The sequence below is a fragment of the Esox lucius genome, chromosome 24 (genome assembly GCF_011004845.1).
Source record: "Esox lucius isolate fEsoLuc1 chromosome 24, fEsoLuc1.pri, whole genome shotgun sequence".
Taxonomy (NCBI): Eukaryota; Metazoa; Chordata; class Actinopteri; order Esociformes; family Esocidae; genus Esox; species Esox lucius.
The window spans coordinates 29008850-29033266 of record NC_047592.1 but is presented as its reverse complement, the minus strand read 5'-3'; the positions used below and the strand labels follow the sequence as shown (position 1 = coordinate 29033266).

The following is a 24417-nucleotide window of genomic DNA, read 5'->3' as shown; positions in this document are numbered from 1 at the left end:
GTGAATGAAATATGACCAATAAAACGGCTTGCACAAATAAACACTAATAATGGTATTTATCATAAGCAAGTATTTTTAGCATATTTGAATATTGGGGGGATGTGTCAGTATTGTAATTACGTAGATTTGCGCCAAAAACAAGTTGCAATAACTAGCTCTCTAAGATAAACCCTGCATACTGAAACGAGGAAAGTTTGCGGAGTGAAATGACCGAAACAGAAATACAGTGTAACTATTGGTGACGGCAAGCATCAAGAGCGTATGTAAATTAAGTGAAAGTGCGGCTTTTGTGATTGGACAATAAATGTTCTATGCATTTGTTCTTCACCCCGTATCACTAGGGTTAATTTGTCACCGTGTTTCTAGGGCTAGCCCTGAAAAGTCGGTCCTAACACTGCTCCAGAGCAGAGTCAGCTAGCCCTAGGCTAAGGGTGGTACTAGCCCACTTCAAAATAGGCAAGTATGAACACTTTGCCTTAGGCTAAGTTGCAATGTGAACACACCTATTGGGGCTATACTATGCACCCTTTTATATGTAACCACACAATGCCTGTAAATTATTGGCATGTAAATATTCTGGCACACAAAAAACTAATATATTTTTATTCGCTTTACATTTTGTGTACCTTTGTTTCTTTCTGTGCTCCAAATTTAAAATGCATCGAATTCTGGGTAGATGTTGAATAGATAGTGTGGAAGAAAAATATGAGACGTGTGGATAAACCAGCCTTATTAATCTAACACTAACACACCATGAGCACAGAGGTTATGGTGAATAGGTTTGCTTATGTTTGATGCTTCAGAGAATGGACCAGAGTTTGACTGAAGGTAACATGTAGACCAACTTGTTGTACACAGGCTCAATGGATAGACTCATTCTATGAAATGCAAAATTAGATCATCCTATAAGGCAGGGGTACTGAACCCTACTATATGAGGTACTGAACCCTACTATATGAGGTCTGGAGCCTGATGGTTTTCGTTCTACATGGTATTGGACTCACCTGGTGTCCCAGGTCTAAATAAGTTCTTGTTTAGAGGATTGCAATGAAAAAAACAGAGTTCCAGAGTTGAGTTTGAGGGAAATAAGGAGTAACCAACATACCTGCAATGCTAGTTTGCAAAAGATGAATAAGCAACCTTAATAACACTACGTTGTCCGTACATACCAAGGATGTAATTAATTACATCGTAAGTACTCACATGGCAAAAATAGTTTTCTGGGGTTTGACTTTTATTACTGTTAAAATAATATTTCCTCAAAAGCATTTTGTGGTAACAGAAACTACATTTAGGATTTATCAATGTAGCCATGTCAGTTTCAGTGGGACATGCTGCAATATATTGACACCTATAAAAAAAATCCTAGTCTTTTGGACAAACATCCGTCCAAATCATCCACTAAAATAATATACATAATAATAAGAATTACATAACCAACGTTATCGAATTATAGTTGTACCATGTGAAGAGGTACAGCACAGCATAACGTAGGAAACATTGGGAGGTCACATTGGATCGCTAGGTGGCAGAATATTTTAAGTAGGTGCAGAAATATCCGGTGCTAAGAGATCTTGACATTCCGGAGCAGCTTTGGTCCTTCCTTTTCCGGTAACAGTGACAGCAGGTATGGCGGTTAACAATTTCATAGATATTTTAGTAAATGTAATCTGTTGCAATCTGTTGTAGTCAGATGATATATCCTGTTTTAAAGAACACGTTGATATAGTGTTAGAACTGTTAGTATATGGATGATATTATTACATGATTTCTGAAAATTAAAAGTACTTTGTAATCGGTCCTTTTAGCCCTTCTAACATGGATTTGCTGTAGTAAGGTTAGCCCGAAGTAGAAATAAATAATCACGAAATGTGTTTTGCTTACATTTGTATACGTGAGCACTCTTTATTTTAAGTCGTTACCTAGTTATTCAGCCAGTTCGTTGCAGTGTGTGAACAAAGCTGACTCGATTCCTAGTCACCGTTGCTTAGCTAATAGCTGGTTAGCTTGACGTTAGTTTACCGTTTTAAATCGGCTGACTACCCACGATCTGTCGTCTGTACAGGTATAAATATGGTCCAACGACTTACTTACCGCCGTAGGTTGTCCTACAACACTGCATCCAACAAAACTAGGCTGTAAGTATGTGTACCTTAGCCACGCACAGTTACTATTTTCAGTATTATTGTAAAATTCCCTTAACGTCTTTTTAAGTGGTTAATTGCCATTGGTAATTTTAAGTAGAACATTTTATTAAAAACCGAACCACCAAAACAGCCATGTTCGTAAAATATGTTTAACGTTGCATATGCCTCGGTTACAGGTCCCGAACTCCTGGTAACCGCATTGTGTACCTTTACACTAAGAAAGTGGGCAAGGCACCGAAGTCTGCATGTGGAATATGCCCCGGTAGACTGCGCGGTGTAAGTAATAGCTTATCTATATCCTGTTGCACTGGGGTGGTTTGTTTTTGTAAAGCTGACTACAATTGTGTTGTCAATGTATTGGCTTTTCCAATGGTGGTATTGGCTTTTCCAAAAGTTGGAATGCTTGCAAATATAAACAGAATGCAGTGATGTGCAAATCCTTGTCCCTGTATGTAATTGAAAATGGTACAAAGACAACATCAAATGTTGAAACTGCAAATTCTATTGTTTTTGGGTATAGATGCCAGCAACAAGTTTCAAAATATTTGGGACTGTGGCATGTTTACTGCTGTTGTTACCTCTTCAGTTGCTTAACAGTTCAGGGTCCCCTTTGCCATATTTTTTATTTCATAATGCACCAAAAGTTTTCAATGGGTGACATGTCTAGACTGCAGGCAGGCCAGATTTGCACACGGAATCTTACTATGGAGCCGAATCTGGGTGGCAGCATATGTTGCTCCAAAACCTGTATAAATTGTTCAGCATTAATACTGCCTTTACAAATGTGCGAGGCACCCATGCCATGTGCACTAATGCACTCCCATGCCATCATGGATGCTGGCTTTTCAACCGTGTGCTTATAACAAGCTGGATAGTCCCTATCCTCTAGACTGGAGGACAAGGTGTCCATGATTCCTAAAGATTTCATATTTAGATTTGTCAGACCGCACAACAGTATTGTCCTTCGCCTCAGTCCATCTTAATCAATCAAACAATCAAATGTATTCATATTGCCCTTTTTACAACAGCAGTTTTTTACAACAAAGTGCTTTTACAGAAACACCTGGCCTTAAACCCCAAGTAGCAAACAACATTAGTGTTGAATTTCAGTGGCTAGAGAGAACTCCCTGAGAAGGCTGAATTTTAGGAAGAAACCTAGAGAGGACGCAGGCTTAGAGGGGTGACCAGTCCTCTTCTGGCTGTGCCAGGTAAAATATTAAGAGTCCAATTGGAATAAATTAATAAATGCATGTGGGTTAAATCCAGAGTTTATTTAAATTTAGACTAGGTCAGAAGTATGACCAGATGGTCAAGGACAGGAACTGCAACGGGCCCCCCAAACCAGGTATTCCACAGGTGTGGACCAGGACCTCACGTCCTCCTAAAGTTTAAAACAGAAGGAGACTGGGAAATTTCAGAAAATGCGTTCCTCATATCAACAATGGAGAAGGAGAACTTAGTGGGGAAAGAGAACTGACCCAATCCCCCAGCACAATAGTATAGCCGCGTAAGACCGTGGGAATGAGACAGGCATTTTGGGCCCGGAGAAGGCGGTGGCGTTTCTGAATCTTGTTTATACGTGGTTTCCTTGCATGGTAGTTTTAAATTGCATTGGTGGATGCTGCGACATACTATATTCACAGACAGTGGGTTTCGGAAGTGTTCCTGTGCCTATGCCATGAATCTTGTCTGTTTCTAATGCAGTGCCGCCTGAGGGCTCGTAGATCACAGCCTTCCAATATTGGTTTTTGGCCTTGTCCCTTGCATACAGATATTTCTCTGAATCTTGGAATTATATAATGTATTGTAGATGATTCCCCAGGCGTTTTGCAATTTTTACGTTGAGAAACGTGGTTATTCTTTAATTGTTGCCCTATTTGCCTGCACAGTCTTTTATGGAGTGGTGAACCCCTCCCCATATTTACTTCTGAAAGACTCATCCTCCCTGGAATGCTCTTTTGATACCCAATCATGTTATTGACCTGTTGCCAATTAACCTAATTCTGTGAGATGTTCCACCTTTTTTTTATCTGCGTAACACAATTTTTCCAGTCATTTGTTGCCCCATTCCCAACTGTTTTTTAAGTTGTTGCTGGCATGAAATTCGGACTGGGCATTTTTTTTAACAGTAACACTTCTCAGTTTCAACATTTATGTTGTCTATGTACTATTTTCTATTGAATATAGGATTTAAATTATTTGCACATTATTGTATTCTGTTTGTCTTTTTGGAAACAAGGTTGTATTTATCCTACCCAGATCTGAATTCTAAGGGTGATGTGAAACAGGTGCAGGATTTTAAATTGCACCTATTTTACTAGCATATAAAGCTAAATAAATCAGTAATCCACCCAAAACTACACATTGCTATAATATGCATTGTTAAATGGTGACATGTTTTTGCATTTCACACAATTTGAATACTAAATTTAACTAGCAATATTTGTTGTGGTCTTTCAGAATGGGTTCTCCCTTATAGTTAACCCTCTGTGATTCTGGGTTCAGCTTTTTTAGACGTGTACTCACTATCTTTTTGTTTTGCCTTACAGATTCGTGCAGTTCGGCCCCAGGTCCTGATGAGGCTTTCAAAGACCAAGAAGCATGTCAGCAGAGCCTACGGTGGTGCCATGTGTGCAAAATGTGTGCGTGACAGGTAAGAGCCTTTACTTGAAACTGCTGTTAAAGAAAATGTGCATTTAAATCTATGTAGTCTACTGTAGCTCTGACTAACAGTGCTACCATTTTCAGACTCACGTCATTTTTTTAAAAGCAAGACATTAATAATATTGGTAATATTGTTTTCTTTAGCCATGGGAGGTACAGTCTAATACAAAATGGAATCCTTCATTACATCACTTTGCACATTGGTCTTTTGGCCGTAATCCATTATTTTAGTGGCTGCACTTGTTTCCTACCCTACAGAAACAAACCCTAAACATTAGTTTAAATGTTGAAGTTACTTTTGAAGATGTGAATAGGTAGGGAAGTAGTTAATTTTGCGGGACATGTTACCTGTTACTTTAGAGTCATTGATCAGTGTTGTAAAATTAAACTGTCTATGCCAGTGATGTGCTGAAGAATGAGAAGTTACCTGATCCACTGACCTTAATCCTTTTCTACCACAGAATTAAGCGTGCCTTCCTGATTGAAGAGCAGAAGATTGTTGTGAAGGTCCTTAAGGCACAGGCACAGAGCCAGAAATCTAAGTAAATGTGTATTTGTACTGCAACAATAAATTAATTGAGGTAGAATGTCCTGTGTCATAGTATTCCTGAAGTTTTTTTATATTGTCTTATGTAGATTACAAAAAAAAAAATTCAGGCATTTCTATGCTTTGAGGCTTTTATATTGATGTGGGTCTGGTTTGAACTGATGCTGTACCGGACGCAGTGACCTGGTCTAACCTAGGCCATCCCTTTTAAAAAGGAGAGGGGAAATATAGGTCAAATAAGCTATAATGTTGCTCCCATTTAGTTTCGGCTATTGAAAAATCTTGTGATAATAAATCCTAACAAAAATGCACTCCCTCAGAAGCTGCCAGATAATCTTCGTAACAAATATAATGGTTAAATGCGGTAAGCTTGAAAAAGAATTCCCATTTTGAGTGAAATAGTGAATGGTTCGATTTGGATTTATTATACAGTTTAAAGACAACCATGGTAATATTATGACTTCAAGGGTTACACAACTTCACTTTCCTTAATCCTTTTCTTTGAAAATGGCGAGATTGATTCATGATACCTAGGTAAATTGTCTAATGTACGGTTCATAATGAATTTGGTTAATTATCAATTCTGAATGGAATGGGTTATTTGCCAAGGGAGCAACATTTGTTTTTATTTAATTTCACATTACTGTAGATATTGCAGGCTTTTGGTAGCTCTGAAATGGTTGAAATGTGTGTTGTCCTTTCAACTGCCTATTTTTCTCTTCACCAGAAAGGGCTATTTCTTTCTACACCTTGTCTTATGTAGATTGTTATTCTAGCTATGATGTGATCTGTAATATGCGTTTAAGGAATCTGGAGGTAAGTGTAATTGTTTTATGTACTACTGATTTTACAAATAATCATGGTTGTGGTTAATTGCATTTAAATTTCAGTCAATTCAGGAATTACACTGCAATCAAAATGAAACAGCCAATACTCTTAGACTTAGCAACGAGGAAAAATGTGAACAGGAATTTCTGTAAACTTCCTGAATTAAAATGGACTTGATTCCAACCCTATATTTTCAAATAGACTGATCATTCCCAAGTTCTTTGTTTACTATTCAGTTACAATTGATATCCTCATCCAGCAAACAGATTGTTGGTTCTGGGCCGCTAAATCACCTGGACCAGAAGAAACACTTTCAGGCAAAGTATTCCTGGCCAACACTGATGGGTTGAGTGCCATTATTTTGACAGGAAGGAAGGGGGGGCATGCTGCTGAAAGATACTCTGCAATTGGTAATATTTTGGGATCAACTTATTGATCTCTGGACAAAATAGAACACTTGTTAGACTGTCCTTTGTAAAACCCCAGCACCGGCTGAAATGTGATAGAATTGGTTAGCCTTTGATACTGCTTTGGCGGGTAATGGCCTTGTAGGTGTTGTCTATTCTGGGGGTGGGATGGTTCTTAGTCAAACAAATTGTGCTCATTTTCTTAAGTCTTCTAAAAAAATATGTATAACAATTGCAGATTTTCTTTTTGTTTCTAATGACTGGTCGATTTTAATCTAGGCTATTATTTCAGATGTCAATTTACTATGAGTAGTAGTTAATATAGGGCAGTGTTTCCCAATCCTGGTCCTTGGGACCTAAAGGGGTGCATGTTATTGCCATAACACACACCGGATTCACCACACAGACCCCAGGTGATGGTCATTCAGTCTAGCCTGAGTAAACCTACATTACAAAACATGGCGGTTTCCACAACGTTCATCATTGGGTTTGAAACACCGGTGAAGGTTAACAGCTTAACCGTTGTACCGCAAGTCAGCATGAGAATACATTTGGATGGCGATAACATGAAGATGCCACCCCCTAAGAAACCGATGCAGTGTTTAGCTTGAATTCATCAACTACACCAGGATATATTGGCACAGGAGTGGAAGTTGGAAGACTGGTGAACTGGTGGACACATTTTCAACCCTGAGATACCAGAAGTCACATTTTATGAACTGTTTGTAAGTGCTGTGTTTAAACAGGGTTTGACTGATCAAATTACCGTTAGTGTTAGTTTGTGACACATTTCAAAGTGTTTTATTTGGGGCCGAAACAAGGGACATAATACGGTAGATGTCTTTTCTGAAGTCATCGAAGGAATGAAACTTTGAATCTGTTGTGACTATTTCCAGAAAATGTTAAGTTAGTGTGAATGCGAATGACCCCTGTGGAAAAGAATCATGAAAATAAAAAGAAGGATCTTATATAGCAGAAGAACATTATTTTTACAAAATATTCCACAAGTATTTGCTCGGATTTGTATGGCTTGCCTTATACGTTTAGGGTTTATTTGTACTTGTGTTTATTTATATGCCTTATATGACAAACACAATTGAATACAAATTGTGGTGCATTTCCCTACACAGTTTTGGTATGGCATTCATAAGACAAAATGTATGAATGAAATGAGTCATACCTAAATATTATAAGAAACATGTATGTTCTTATAATATTATGTTACCTGTACTAAATAATGTCTTAAATTTCATATGGTTTTCATACATTACCATAGAAAAACTAAATGATTGCTATAGGAAGTGTAACAATTTGTATATACATTTTACTTTATGAATATTCATTTTGTATATGATGTACACTCACCTAAAGGATTATTAGGAACACCATACTAATACGGTGTTTGACCCCCTTTCGCCTTCAGAACTGCCTTAATTCAACGTGGCATTGATTCAACAAGGTGCTGAAAGCATTCTTTAGAAATGTTGGCCCATATTGATAGGATAGCATCTTGCAGTTGATGGAGATTTGTGGGATGCACATCCAGGGCACAAAGCTCCCGTTCCACCACATCCCAAAGATGCTCTTATGGGTTGAGATCTGGTGACTGTGGGGGCCATTTCAGTACAGTGAACTCATTGTCATGTTCAAGAAACCAATTTGAAAGGATTCGAGCTTTTTGACATGGTGCATTATCCTGCTGGAAGTAGCCATCAGAGGATGGGTACATGGTGGTCATAAAGGGATGGACATGGTCAGAAACAATGCTCAGGTAGGCCGTGGCATTTAAACAATGCCGAATTGGCACTAAGGGGCCTAAAGTGTGCCAAGAAAACATCCCTCACACCATTACACCACCACCACCAGCCTGCACAGTGGTAACAAGGCATGATGGATCCATGTTCTCATTCTGTTTACGCCAAATTCTGACTACCATCTGAATGTCTCAACAGAAATCGAGACTCATCAGACCAGGCAACATTCTTCCACTTCAACTGTCCAATTTTGGTGAGCTTGTGCAAATTGTAGCCTCTTTTTCCTATTTGTAGTGGAGATGAGTGGTACCCAGTTGGGTCTTCTGCTGTTGTAGCCCATCCGCCTCAAGGTTGTGCGTGTTGTGGCTTCACAAATGCTTTGCTGCATACCTCGGTTGTAACGAGTGGTTATTTCAGTCAAAGTTGCTCTTCTATCAGCTTGAATCAGTCGGCCCATTCTCCTCTGACGTCTAGCATCAACAAGGCATTTTCGCCCACAGGACTGCCGCATACTGGATGTTTTTCCTTTTTCACACCATTCTTTGTAAGCCCTAGAAATGGTTGTGCATGAAAATCCCAGTAACTGAGCAGATTGTGAAATACTCAGACCGGCCCGTCTGGCAACAACAACCATGCCACGCTCAAAATTGCTTAAATCATTTCCCATTCTGACATTCAGTTTGGAGTTCAGGAGATTGTCTTGACCAGGACCACACCCCTAAATGCATTGAAGCAACTGCTATGTGATTGCAAAATACATGCTCCACTAGTTTAATTATAGGTAAAGGTGTGCCCCAAGGCTCTGTACTGGGGCCACTTCTTTTTTCTGTTTATACTAATGATATGCCCAGTATTTGTTTATCCTGTAATGTTCATCTTTATGCTGATGATACAGTTCTATATACATTGTATAACAAGAAGGACCAGTTACAAAATGCATTGCAATTGGATTTTATTATTGTACAGAAGTGGCTCAGAGAGCACAACCTTTTTCTTAACGAGAAAAAAACTTGCGATATGTTGCTTAAACTGAGACCATCTAAAGTTACCACGAATGAATTACAAATCTGTATGATTGATGGAAGATCTCTTGTAAATGTAAATGCATTGAAGTATCTGGGTGTGTGGTTAGATACTGAGCTATAATTCAGTGCTCATATTGAAGCTACAGTCAAGAAAGTCAAACAATGTTTGTGTCAGTTGTACCGTTCAATTGATTGCTTTACATTTGATACAAAATAGCGTATTGCACAGCAACTTCTATTACTGCTAATTGATTATGCAGATATTGTTTATCACACATCAAGTGTTACTTCTCTCAAAGCTTTAGATCTTTTATTTAATTCCACATGTAGATTTGTATTAAGATATCCATTTATGACACATCACTGTACACTATGAAAAATTGGACTGGCTCCAACCTAAAGAAAGAAGAAGGTATCACTGGTATATGTTTATTTTTAGTTGCATTAATTATGCCAATAAATGTCCCCTGTATCTTCAGCAATATTTTGTTAGACATATCTCAGTCTATCCCATACGACACTTGCTTCATACATTTTTTGCTATACCAAGAATCCATCAGGAAATTGGGAGAAGAGCTTTTTGTCATAAAGCTCCTATGGACTAGAATAACATCCCATTGTCATTGAAATCTATTACATCTTTACATTCATTAATGCATTCATTCATCTTTACATTCATTGTGCAGTTGGGCTGTACGCTGCTAGCAATACTCGGCCCTCATTCAGGGGGGTTGCGGTTGGTGGGTGTCCCTTTGGTTGATGCCTGGCAATGTGGTTGGATTGATTTCCTGCCTGTTGGGCCCTGTCCGGGGCCTCCCCCGGGTAGGGCCACAGTGTCACCGGACCCCCCCGTCTCAGTTTCCAAGGTGTTACGCTGCTATATTATTGTGCTGGGGGACATGAGGGATGTACTACTAACTTTTCTCAGTTTCCTCCAATTTTAAATTTTAGAAGGAGATGAGGTCCTGGTCCACACCTGCGGATTACCTGGTTTGGGGGGACCGTTGCTGTTCCTGTCCTTGTCCACCTGGTCATACTTCTGACCTAGTCTAAAATCAAATATACTCTGGATTTAGCCAAGAGAAATGTATTTATTATTCCAATTGGACTCTTAATATCTCACCCGGCACAGCCAGAAGAGGACTGGTCACCCCTCTGAGCCTGGGTCCTCTCTAGGTTTCTTCCTAAAATTCGACCTTCTTAGGGAGTTTTTCCTAGCCACTGAAATTCAACACTACTGTTGTTTGCTCCTTGGGGTTTAAGGCCGGGTGTCTCTGTAAAGCACTTTGTGACAACTGCTGTTGTAAAAAGCGCTTTATAAATACATTTTGATTGATTGATTGATTGATTAAAAGCGGCACTGTTTTTATATTTAAAGACACCATGTTCGTGTGTTTTAATTTTCTCAGTTTATATTGTAGGAAATTTTGTGCTCATCTGAATGTTGTATTATAATGCAGCATTATTATGTGAACCGCCTATGGGGACTTATTAATGTCAATGTAACCATGTAATTTATTGTATAATTTGGGGAGGTGATGGTCTTGGGGGAACATGCTGCGTCCTGTTGAGTTTGGTTTTTCTTTTTGTGCTGTTTTTCTTTTTATGTGTTATTGTGTAATGTCATGTTTTGAGCATGTGTGGCTCTGGTTGTTATTTTCAATCAGTGATTGAAAGGACCCTCTTGAAAATGAGATGGTACATCTCAAGGGGCTATCCAAAATAAAAGAAAGAAAGAAAGGACACAGAACAACAACTGCCTTTATTCACTACAGTTACTATAACTGAAAAATTATTTTTTTAAAAAAGCTGTAACTCCTGTATCCTCCAAATATGTTAGAGAAAAACCAGGATTGTATTACGGAATGATCTCACCGGTTGATGCTCTCTGGTCCGTCTCCTCTGACCATCAGCACCCTCCCTCAGGCGGGTTAGCATTCCTGTGTGTTCCTGTTGGATCACTCTTTGGCTGAAACAGTCTCTATTCTTGGGGGAACAATACATCTAAACAGCCGGTGTCTTGATTGCCATGGGTATCTTCCCAAACCCAATGTCCAGTCGAATGACTAGCGGTAGCTTCATACATTTAAACGTAGTGGTTAGCATTGTCTCTTCCTCAACCCCAGGTCTGTAGTCTTCTTAAGTCCCAGTCTCTGCAAATGCCGGCACAATGAGCATGCTAAATGGGCCCACAAGGAGCCGGCGCTGAAGGATGTGTTGAGAGATGCCACCACCCACCCACATGTCATGAGTGAAGGGCCTGTTACTCACTACAGAAATAGGAAGAACATTTACCTTCTTAGCACAGCACCATTCCTCTCTGGCTTCCAGCGTGTAACACAGAACTTTTCTGAAAAGTCCCATGGGAAAGGAGCTCCTGATGGAGTTGGTGGGGCAGTACAGCGTGTTGCAGACTCTGCTGTTCAAAGAGGTGCAGATGTACAGACCCCAGAAGTTCTGTACAATCTCTTAATAGGGAAGAGTTCAAGCATCAAGTATTACTGGATTTCTGAAAAGAACATTGAGAAATATGATGAAGCTATTCCAAGTACCTGCTGTGAAAGGAACACTGAAAATCCATCAGGTTACCTCTACAGAACCTGCTAAAGTCCAGCACAGGGATATATCCTGTTTCTGCAGCAAACCAGAGATCTGTCAATGTCATGATCCTTCAGAAGTGGACTTCCGGAATAAAACTGAGGCCCCTCTCTTGAGTCCCCAAGCAAAAGAAAACCATCAAGATCTGAATGGGAAATTTGTACTTATATGAAGGTCAATCTTTTTTGGGGCGGGTCCTCAAGGTGGTTGGCGATGAAATAGAGGTGAGCTGCATGCAGCAGTCAGGAGGAAAGAATGCTTTCTTTAGGCCTCATCCTCTTGACATTATATTTTATTACATATTCGATGTGCTGCAAACTGATTTGCGAACCAGAACCTCTCAGTAGATGCCACTCAATGCTGAACTGTACAGACTGGGACTGTTTCTTGCGAAAAACCTGATTTAAAATATAAACCCAGCATATAATTGTGATCCTCCAGTGCCTGAGCCATACTCGAAAGAATGTTTGATAGTTAATACATTGAAGTTATGTTCAAGCATACATTTGAGGTAGCAACCCTATTTTAAAAATATGTTCAAAGAAGTGTTCAGAAAAACATTAGTTACAGCCTTTAGTGTTTCATTAAAACAATGATTTGGACTTATATTTGAGAATGATATATCATTTGAAATTACATTATTTGCTGAATAAATTGTTCCAAGCTTTAAAATAAACCATAAAAATATGCATGAACTTTTTTTGGTGATAATCAATTGTTATTGCATAAATGCCATCTTAAAAGCTATACAAGAAACAAGAATACACAGAATACATTCTTATGAACATAAAAATGCATTTTACATCCATGTTGATGTGCATAATATTTTTTTCATTTTGAAAATCGTATTTGTCATTGGCCCATATACAGATAAAAGAGATTATGCAGTTGGTCTATGTCTTTAGACATTTATGGAATACATACAGTCTGTGTTCAACACGTGCAAATTTTGTGTAATTAGAATGTGAAACACACTTTGAAATACATTTGGTGACTGTAGGTCAAAGGTGTTCAAAGATATGGTGATTTCACAATGATGCACTGTAGCACCCCCCAAAAAATATTGGGGAAGTGTTTTGGTGGTTATAGGCCTTTAAACTTAACAAGTATCATGTTAGTGCTCCTTATGCCCCATCAGTTTCTACAAGGCTGTTGGTGACAACTTGTCAGTCAGCTTAATGTCACAGACACATACTTGAAAGCCATTAGAGATGTAGGCATATCACTGTGTAGGAGGTGATCTTAAGGCCCCTTTAAGTCATTAAATGCCTTTTAGGTCATACAGTGGGGAGAACAAGTATTTGATACACTGCCGATTTTGAAGATTTTCCTACTTACAAAGCATGTAGGGGTCTGTAATTTATCATAGGTACACTTCAACTGTGAGAGACGGAATCTAAAACAAAAATCCAGAAAATCACATTGTATGATTTTTAAATAATTAATTTGCATTTTATTATATGACATAAGTATTTGATCACATTCCAACCAAAACGAATTTCGGCTCTCACAGACCTGTTAGTTTTTCTTTAAGAAGCCCTCCTGTTCTCCACTCATTACCTGTAGTAACTGAATCTGTTTGAACTTGTTACCTGTATAAAAGACACCTGTCCACAAACTCAATCAAACAGACTCCAACCACTCCACAATGGCCAAGACCAGAGAGTTGTGTAAGGACATCAGAGACATGTCCAGGCCTGTCTGAAGTTTGCCAATGACCATCTGGATGATCCAGTGGAGGAATGGGAGAAGGTCATGTGGTCTGATGAGACAAAAATAGAGCTTTTTGGTCTAAACTCCACTCGCCGTGTTTGGAGGAAGAAGAAGGATGAGTACAACCACAAGAACACCATCCTAACCGTGAAGCATGGAGGTGGAAACATCATTCTTTGGGGATGCTTTTCTGCAAAGGGGACAGGACGACTGCACCGTATTGCGGGGAGGATGAATGGGGCCATGTATTGCGAGATCTTGGCCAACAACCTCCTTCCCTCAGTATGAGCATTGAAGATGGGTCGTGGCTGGGTCTTCCAGCATGACAACGACTCTAAACACACAGCCAGGGCAACTAAGGAGTGGCTCCGTAAGAAGCATCTCAAGGTGCTGGAGTGGCCTAGCCAGTCTACAGACCTGAACCCAATAGAAAATCTTTGGAGAGAGCTGAAAGTCTATCTTTGCCCAGCGACAGCCCCGAAACCTGAAGGATCTGGAGAAGGTCTGTATGGACGAGTGGGCCAAAATCCCTGCTGCATTGTGTGAAAACCTGGTCAAGAACTACAGAAAACGTATGATCTCTGTAATTGCAAACAAAGGTTTCTGTACCAAAAATTGAGTTCTGCTTTTCTGAGGTATCAAATACTTATGTCATGCAATAAAATGCTAATGAATTACTTAAAAATCATACAACTCACAGTTGAAGAGTACCTATGATAAAAATGACAGACTTCTACATGCTTTGTAAATGGGAAAACCTGCAAAATCGGCAGGTTATCAAATACTTGTTCTCCCCATTATATATGCCTTTTAAGCCATTTACGTGGTAAGGCCTGATATGTCTTGTGGCCTGTGAAAGCCTTTAAGAGTTCTACGAAAACCTTCTACCTCATTTAAGCCTAATTAAGTCTAATAGGTGGTTTTGGTCTTTTAGGCAATGTACATATCAATGTTGATTTGGCATATGGTGGTCACTAGGTTATGAAATACCAGCTTTTTTGAAAATGTTATATGTACATGGCCAAAAGGAGCTTCCTTTGAAGTTTTGTCAAATTCCGACCGAAGGCCTAGGACTAATAAGTTTCCGTTTTGTTGTAGTCTATTCAAAGTTCCGGGAAAGAGGATGACAGAGCTCATACATGTAGGCAGCAATAATGTTTTGCTCAAAGCAAGGCATATTTTGAGATATGTTAGGTGATTTCAGCTCTAAAGAGCACATAGATATCGACATTTGAAAATCTCAGGTTTGACCATACACTGTAGTGCCCCCCAATGGCCAATTAGTGCCACACTATGCAAGGATTGTTATCTTGTCATACCGGTGATGTGTACCAAATATGGTGAGAATCGAACGGACGCAGAACGTTGTTGATATATGACATCTGCTGTGTTTGAAATATCAAATTTTCTTTTAGTAATTATTGATGGGGAGTATCCACAGATGCTTTATGTGATGTTTTGTGGAAATGGGACAAACGGCGTTGGGCTGGTTTGTTTTAGTTTCGTTTTAATCTATTAGAAATACAGGGAAACGAAAACGATGCAATTCTTGTTTGGCTCAACATGAAGCACAATTTGAGATGAGTTTGGTCACTTCAGCTCTAAGGAGCACGGAGAAATCGCTATTTTAAAATCTCAAATTTAAAAATACACTGTAGCACCCCCCAATGGCCAATCTTGTCCACATTTTTACTGGTTGCTGGGGGCCTTTAGGAGCTTATACAGATCAAGAATGATGGAGATGAAGCATTTCTAAAGCCTATGAATCAAAGCTAGAATATCATTGGCCCATGGCGGTCACGTGATTTTCACTACCAACTTCCTCTTTATTGCAGTACAACAACCTGATGCATGCAACAGACCACATTTGCTTTAAATATCTGTTTGCATTCAGGAGTAATGAGCCTTTAAAGTGACATTCTGGTATAGTACCCCCACATTACCGATTAGTGCCAAACATTGTATGCTTCCTCTACTACTCCTTCCAACCATGGATACCAAGTTTGGTGACTATGAGACAAACTGTTGCTGAGATACGCCCTCACTTCCTGTTTGGCGGCCTCATTGACATATTTGATTGGCTGTAATGGACAAACGTTTTTGCATATCAAAAATACATTTCATTACTTTTGCTAGGATTGGTCTAAAGATCATCAGAGCAATTTTTCAGGAAGATTGCTCAAAATGTGTGGCCTGTAAAACAGAGTTTAATGTGATTTTTCTGGAACAGTGCCCCCAAATGGCCAATTGGCGCCACACTGCACATGTCCTTACCTTGTCATACCAATGATGCATACAGGGTCATGGAATTTCATGGGATTTTAAAAAGTATATTCCAGACATGGATTTTAAAGTCCAAGTCATGGAATACCAGGGAACTTTGTAGCATGTTTAAATTTTAGTTGCCATTCATCAAAATGTATTTTCCATTCAGTATTCTTCATTTCCCGTATTGCATATTGTTATGGTTAGGCCACTTAATTTTTCAGCGTACATTTATCCCCTTCCCGCTCGCCAGCTGGCAATCACTTGAGTCAAGATATGCGGTCTCCTGGACCTGCTAACAAAGGCAAACATGCCACAAAAATTTACATTTCAAGAGCATTGGCTACATAATGATGACTTCAAAGACTGGGTGTTAGAAGTAGACAGAAAAGTTAAATGTAAAGTTTGTTAAACTACTATCGATCCATCACATATGTGACAGAATTCAGGAAACTGGGCTAATGCCGCATGTCACTACTTTTCATGAGAGCCGTTTGTAAGAAGAAAAACGTATTCTGGGACATTTTGTCTTTTTTGCAGAAATGCCTTCTTGAAGATATACATTTTTATGTGACTTAATAAACTAGTATGCAAAGTGTAAATGTGAATACAATTTAAAACTAAAACCCTTGTTTAACCTGCGGAAAATACAGTCATTTTCTTTCCATTGGCTGAGATAATGAAGGGGCTAGACATGCTGACGTAATGATTTCTGATTGGTCTATCATGTAAACAGCTTTTGTCATAACACGACTGCTTGGTCAATAAATCATTGTGATACCAAGATAAAAAAATTGACAACTGCGATATCATTGCTACAGCTATGAATCACATCGCTGCCCTGAATTTTGCTAGAGTTATCAACGAAGTTGTGAAATACTACTTTTGGAGTACAATGATGCCATGACTCAGAAGACTAATTGGACGACGATGAGGAAATCCCAGACTTTGATACTGTTAAAAATTTCAGGCAACATTTTGGTATTTCATTGCAGTACCAATGGTGGAAAGAAAACGTTAGCTCCTCTTGTATAAAACAACTGTCTACAGATTACATTTACAAGAAAAAGGCAATAATGGCAGTTATGATAGCGACAATGAAAGATGCATGCATAGATTATTGGAGTATTGAATGCCTTGAGTGTGAACGGTAGCGAAAAGACGCGTTGTAACCAAATATCAACAGACTAAATGCAAACAACAAAGGACTTTGTATGTAATCAGAGGATATATAATTGTTTCATTCTGCCACGAAACATTCCTAGATGTATACGGGTAAGTGTAACATTTGCTAAATAGCTACAGATAATTCCTGACAGTAATTTGTAGGGCTAGTTATCTAGCTATAGCTACTGACGTTACTGTTAACGACATAACCACATTAACCTACCAGCTAGCTAACATTTCCGGGGTTTCTAGCTTGTGTGTGATTATGCTTAACTATTATGTTTGCACAGTAAATTATGTTACTGTTAACGTTAGCTAGCTAGGTAACAACACTGACTTACCAGCTAGCTAAAATTCCTGTGATTGTGATTATGCTACTGTTTTTAATGAATCCTGCTGCTAAGCTACTTTACCTTTCAATGTACTGTTTATACATGATGTATCAAGTCCATGTGAAGAAAACTTAAATTGTGTTTGGTGTCTCCATTTAATAGCTGGGTGGGTTTAAGGGCTAAGAGTGTGTGAACTATGCTGAATGGGCGTAAACAAAGACCAGCTCTCTGGAAAGTGTAAATCTTTCAAGCCTCTTTTGTCAGAACTAAGTATTGCAGATTATCAACTTTTAAATTAGTCTGTCCCATAACTTTATCAAACAGTATTGTTTTATATACTGTAATATATTGGGTGCTAGATAAAGGCACGGTAGACAGTGGTTGGAATAACTCAATAGCGTTTACTGAAAACTGCTCGGCACAACAGCTGATACACACAGCTGCTCCACAGCTCCCTTGTCCCCCCCCCGAGATCCCCAGAACCAATCACATAACTACATTTCACAACATGAGAAACACAGTCTACTACATTCCTCCCCTTTAAGTGTAATACCTGTTTACTAAATTAACAACCTAAACTCACTAGGTCTTCTTGAACCAGGAACAGACCTTCACATATTTATTTTTATTTTTTAACTGCCTCAATTTAACACCTTACAAGTCCAGTCTCTTGGGAGCATTTCTGAGTCTCTCTGGATTTCTCCTTGACTGCACTCCTGGAGGTACAGCGGCAGCGCTGTTATGACTGCATGGAGGAGACGTAACATTGCCTGAACATGCTGGAGCCAGGCAGACACCCTCCTCTGAGGTGTCGGAGTCAGGCATTTTCACTCCGCTGGCCGATACTGGGTCAGGCTCTGGTGAAGCATCTGATGTAAAGTTATGGCCCTCATAAAGTGTGCCTGGCTCTAGTTCCTTTAATTCTCCTCTTCTCCACAGCATGTGGTCAACATGAACGTACCGCTGTCTTTTTCCTTCCCAGACACTGTATGTCACAGGACCTAAGCGCTTTATGACAGTAGCGGCAGTCCATTTCTCTTCACCTCCCTTGAAATTTTTCACTCGGACTTGGTCGTTCTCCTGAAACTCTCTCAATTTCAGTCTCTCTTTGTCATGATACAGCTTTTGTTTTGCCTGCTGGTGCCCAATAGTGCGCGACATATCTGGTATCAAAAGACTGAAACGGGTGCGAAGCTCTCTCTTTAAGAATAGCTCCGCTGGAAAGCGACCTGTGACTGAGTGCGGGGTAGCCCTGTACATGAGCAGAAAGTTTGACAGCCTGTGCTGCAGCAAGATGCTGGGCTGTCCTCTTGCATCTAGAACCTGCTTCACAAGAGCACGCTTCAGTATTTGCACTGACCTCTCACCCGCTCCATTCGATGCTGGATGATATGGTGGGACCAGAGTTTGTTTTACACCATTTTTGTCAAGGAACTGCTTTAATTCTGTGGAGACTAATTGGGGTCTATTATCTGACACAACCTCTTCCGGAAGACCATATGCAGCAAATAGGTTGCGCAACACCTCTATGGTTCGGCTTGATGTTGTTGAGGTCATGTGGACATTTAGAATGACTATCCACTATCACTTGGTAGTACTGTCTATCTTTCTTTGCGAAGTCCAGATGGATCCTCTGCCACACCCTGACAGGCCACCGCTAGGGATGGAGCGGTGCCACCGCAGGTACCTTCTGCATGGCTTGACACACAGCACAGTTTTGGACCATGTTCTCAATCTTGCCATCCAAACCTGGCCACCATACATAACTGCGAGCTAGGGCCTTCATCTTACAGATGCCCGGGTGTTCATGGTGCAGGTCTTTGAGAATCCGTGGCCGGTGCATTTGAGGAACAATGACTCTGAGATCCCACAAGACACAACCTTGATCTGCTGACAGCTCACGCCTCCTGACAAAGTACGGTTTCATGCTTTTATCATTCAGGTAATTAGGCCATCCATTCATGGTATAGCTCCAAACCTTGCTCAACAACTGACCTCTGCTGGTGCCTATTTTATTGTCCTGAGCTGTTACTGGCAACTCTTCAACCTGTGAAAAGTAGAAAATGTTGGATTCCTGTGCCGTGTTGTCCAACTCAGTCACGGGAAGTCTGGACATAGCATCCACATTAAGGTGGTCTGACGACTTCTTGTATTCTAGCTCATAACTGTAAGCCATGAGAATCAAAGCCCAGCGCTGCATGCACAAAGCTGCCAATGTAGGCACTGCTGATTTTGGCCCCAAAATAGCCATAGTTCAAATCTCTCCAGATAGGATGCTAAATCCTCCTTGAACTCTTCCACTCGTCCTATGGGCGCCATCCTCGTCGCCAATGTAATATCTTGGGTGCTAGATAAAGGCACGGTAGACGGTGGTTGGAATAACTCAATAGCATTTACTGAAAACTGCTCGGCACAACAGCTGATACACACTCTGCTCCGCAGCTCCCTTGCGAGCTTCCGAACCACGTGATCCCCAGAACCAATCACATAACTGCATTTCACAACATGAGAAACCCAGTCTACTGCATATACCATTTCAGAGCTCGGAATCTGGACCTTTATAAATTGCAATAAAAAGCAAAACAAATATTTAGCAATAAGCCCAGTTTCCTGAATTCCAGCATTGGACAGGGGTCAGAATGGGCATCCTGACTGGTCTGTGGCTATGCAGCCCTGTACGCAACAAACTGCGATGCACTGTGTTTTCTGACTCCTTTCTTTCAGCACCAGCATGAACCTTTTCAGCAATTTGAGCTGCATTAGCTCATCTGTTGTATTGGACGGCATGGGCAAGCCTTCACTCCCCACGTGCATCAATGAGCTTTGGTTCACCGCTTTCCTTCCTTGGACCACTTTTGATAGGTACTGACCACTGCAGACTGGAAACACCCCACTAGGGCTGCAGTTTTGGAGATGAGGACAGCATGTTCACTTCTGTAAGGACAGAATGTTCACTTGCTGCCTAATATATCCCACCCACTGACACGTGGAATCATAACAAGAATATCAGTTTTATTCACTTCACATAATGTTACGACTGATCGGTGTAGATTGGAAAGTATTTTGGGCACTATTCATGCAAACTCTCAATTCATGCAAGCTCACAATCACTTATGTGAGATGCGAGTGAGCACTGGTGCCTTACTTTTTATTGTGCTGCTGCCTAATCAGCACATGGATTTACCAGCAAGAGACCTGCCTTTGGGTTATTGTTCTCCCAGTCTCTTTAAGCGGACGACTGAAATGTATATTCACATGTCATCTCTTCTCTGCCCTTTGCTTTTGCTGCTTCACTTGAAATATGTACAATATACTTCACCTCCAGGATTTCAGACAGAGCAAACATCCCAAACTGTCTTAACATTTTAGGTGAACAGTAAATAGGCAACGGAGGTGCAGAAAAATTTACATATTTTTTGGAGATTTCAGTTTATTGTGGTGTTTACCCAGTAAGCACAGCTGGTCTCCAAAAGACATATGTAAGCTTTTTTGGTCAGTATTGTGATTGAGGATGGGGATTAGCCTACAGCCAGCCGTTATTAGGCCATCATTTAATCCCATCCCATAGTCCTCCAAAAAATTAATTATTTTTGGATGACTGTTGACATTTAATGTTTTGACCACCAACTCTCAAACCATAGGCAAAAATGATGGTTATTGAGGTTAGATTCACTTTGTTGGCTGCATCTTTCCCACTTCGTTGAAAAAGCTCACTAGACTCCCCTTCCCCCTATTCCCCTGCCTCTCCTGTTGCTGACAAATGCACTCAGCTATGTTGCACACAAAAGCACGGATTTAGCTGCTGGCCCAAATTGGGGGTAATATGGGGGGTAGGGCCAGGGTGGATCATTCTGTTGTTTTCTTTCCTGCAGATTTGCAATGAATCAAAACAAGCTCTATGACCAGTCATCACATTTATGCTGGAGATGAAGCAAGATATGTGCCACTAAATGATGCGGAGGCTGAGGTGGGAAAAGAGCTGACTATCTCATTTGATAGGCAATATTATTGTCACATATTCAACCTCATGTGAAGAGGGGCTGTCTGCTAAGTGACACACATTTTTGAATTGTTGAATACAGGAGATGTAAAACTACATGATTAGCATAAAAGGACCTAAAATGAACTGTGGAGCTGTTTCAGAAAGTATACACAAGTTGTTTCAAAAACACAATTTACTGTGTCTTGAGACACATCATTTTGTACGAACTAAATTAAAATTACCGATAGATAAACAAAACTGCTCCCAGCACAGTCAATATTCTGCCACCATTTGATTGATCAAATAGCCTACACTACTTATCAACCCATCAATCAATCAAACACTAATTTTAATTAACTTGTCTAATGAAAGAAGACATTCTGAGTAAAAACTTCAGTCGGATGGCTAGGGAGCCTAATTGTGAGAGGCAGCACCAAATCCATTATGAAGAGTGCAAGCCAATGCATAATGGATCAAGCAAAGCAATTAAACTGTGAAACACTTGATACGGTAAGGTGTGGCCCAGTGGGCTTTTGCGTTGGACAGCGTCTCTACAAGTTCCCATTGGAAGGCCCCAGGAGACGTGTTTGTTTGTCTTAACTACCGTCATTACACACAAACTATATTTCTAAAGAAGTATTGTTACCACATTATATTAAAGAGTTTAAAAAGGATCTTAAACAATAAAAAATGTGTAAAATATGGTACTAATTAAAATTCAGAGCTTACCCTTCAAATTTGAATTTTTATTGAATTTTACAATTGAACTTAACATTTGCAAAGACCCATTCTGGCATGTAAGCCACATTTTTAAAACAGAATCTCATTGCACTAAATCCATTTACACAGTCCCACTCAAAAGTTTGGACATGCCAACTTATTCAATTCTTTATTTTTATTTTCCACATACTAGAATAATAGTGAAGATGTCAAAACTATGATGTAAGATAAATGGAATCAAGTAGTAACCAGAAGTAGAAACTTTTTTTTTTTATTCTTCAAAATAGCCACCCTTTGCATTGATGACAGCTTAGCACACTCTTCGCATTATTTCAACAAGCATCATGGGGTAGTCATCTGGAATGCATTTCAATTAACAGGTGTGCATTGTTAAAAGTTTATTTGTGGAAGTTTTTTCCTTCTTGTTGCATTAAGGTGGGTATACAAAGGGTGACAACATTTGGAGGGTATATAGAAGACCCCCATTATGTCTGTACTGTAGTAGTTCATTATGACTGAAATAAGCAAAGAAAAATAACAGAAAACTGGCAATTAACAGCAGCTGCAAATGCTGCCCAAATAAATGCTTCACAGAGTTCAAGTAACAGACACATCTCAACATGAACTCTTCAGTGGAGACTGTGTGAGTCAGGCCTTTTTGGTCAAATTGCTGCAAAGAAACTTCTATTGAAGGACACAAATAAGAAGAGACTTGCTTGGGCTAAGAAATGAGGTTCTAAATCGTTGTTGATCTGAGGAATGCATTTTCTGAATTTTCCCAGTCTCCTCCCGTTTTAAACTTTAGGAGGACATGAGGTCCTGGTCCACACCTGCAGAGTACCTGGTTTGGGGGGCCCGTTGCTGTCCCTGTCATTGTCCATCTGGTCATGCTTCTGACCTAGTCTAAATTTAAATAGACACTGGATTTGGCCCACATGCATTTATTAATTATTCCAATTGGACTCTTAATATCTGGTCACCCCTCTGAGCCTGGGTCCTCTCTAGGTTTCTTCCTAAATTTCGGTCTTCTTAGGGAGTTTTTCCTAGCCACTGAAATTCAACACTACTGTTGTTTGCTCCTTCGGGTTTAAGGCTGGTTGTTTCTGTAAAAGCACTTTGTGACAACTGCTGTTGTAAAAAGGGCTTTATAAATACATTTGATTGATACATTTGATTGATTAGTCCAAATTTGAGATTTTTGGTTCCAACCACCTGTATTTCTTTAGAAGCAGTGTGGGTAAATGGATAATTTCCATATGTGTGGTTCCCACCATGAAACATGGAAGAGGAGGTGGTGTGTGATTATGTGGCGCTGGTGACAGTGTTTGTGATTTATTAAGAATTCAATTGATTTGTTATCCCATCTCATCTTGTTAGCGCTTGGTGGGACTATCATTTGTTGTTCAACAAGACAATGACTGAAAACATACCTCAAGGCTGTGTAAGGGCTATTTTACCAAGAAGGAGATTACTGGTGCTGCATCAGATGACCTGGCCTCCACAATCACCCAACCTCAACCCAGTTGAGATGATTTGTGATGAGTTGAACAATAGAGTGAAGGAAAAGCAGCCAACAAGTGCTCAGCATATGTAGGAAAATGTCAACACTGTTGGGAAAGCAGTCCAGGTGTCTACCTAATGAAATTGGTTGAGAGAATGCCAAGAGTGTGCAAAGCTGTCATCAAGGCAACTGGTGACTACATTAAAGAATCTACTATTTAAATTGTATTATGATCTGTTTAACACTTGTTTACTACATAATTCCATATGTCTTATTTCATAGTTGTGATGTCTTGCCTATTATTCCACAATGTGGACATTTTTGTAATTAAAGAAATACCCTTGAATGAGTAGGTGTGTCCAAACATTTGACTGGTATTGTATGTATATATATCCTGGGAGTGGCCTCTGCCCTGTAGGGACCTCGCACTGACAGGATCTGCGCCGGAGACTATAGCTGGTGGGCCTTTTATGAATGATGTTCCTCTCCTGATCCAGGCTAACCAGCCGCTGAGAGACGAGTTTACCAAGCGTGGGAGTAATGAACTAATGAAGCCTTCTGCTTCTGAGCCCAACACAGTGGTGGGATTTAAGAAAAGCTGACATCCCGGCGCCATCAACCATGCAGGCATCAACTTCCAGTCTAGAAGTTTCCTCATGTGCATGGTGCCACCATGGGTTTGTCTATCTGTGGAGTTATCTGTGGAGGCTAGTTATCTGTTCAGGCCGAGTCAGCAGAACCACTAGAGGTGTAAAGGCTGAGCTGGG

The 24417-nt window shown here is 40.0% G+C and overlaps 1 protein-coding gene across 1 annotated transcript; it reads left to right on the top strand.

Annotated features, from left to right (window-relative positions):
• Window positions 1-1582: 1582 nt before the first annotated feature.
• On the top strand, window positions 1583-5399 carry rpl34 (ribosomal protein L34). Its single transcript, XM_010866627.4, has 5 exons — window positions 1583-1627; window positions 2066-2138; window positions 2324-2423; window positions 4697-4800; window positions 5273-5399. Exons 2-5 carry the CDS (start codon window positions 2074-2076, stop codon window positions 5355-5357), a joined length of 354 nt encoding a protein of 117 aa, XP_010864929.1. The 5' UTR covers window positions 1583-1627; window positions 2066-2073; the 3' UTR covers window positions 5358-5399.
• Window positions 5400-24417: the final 19018 nt, after the last annotated feature.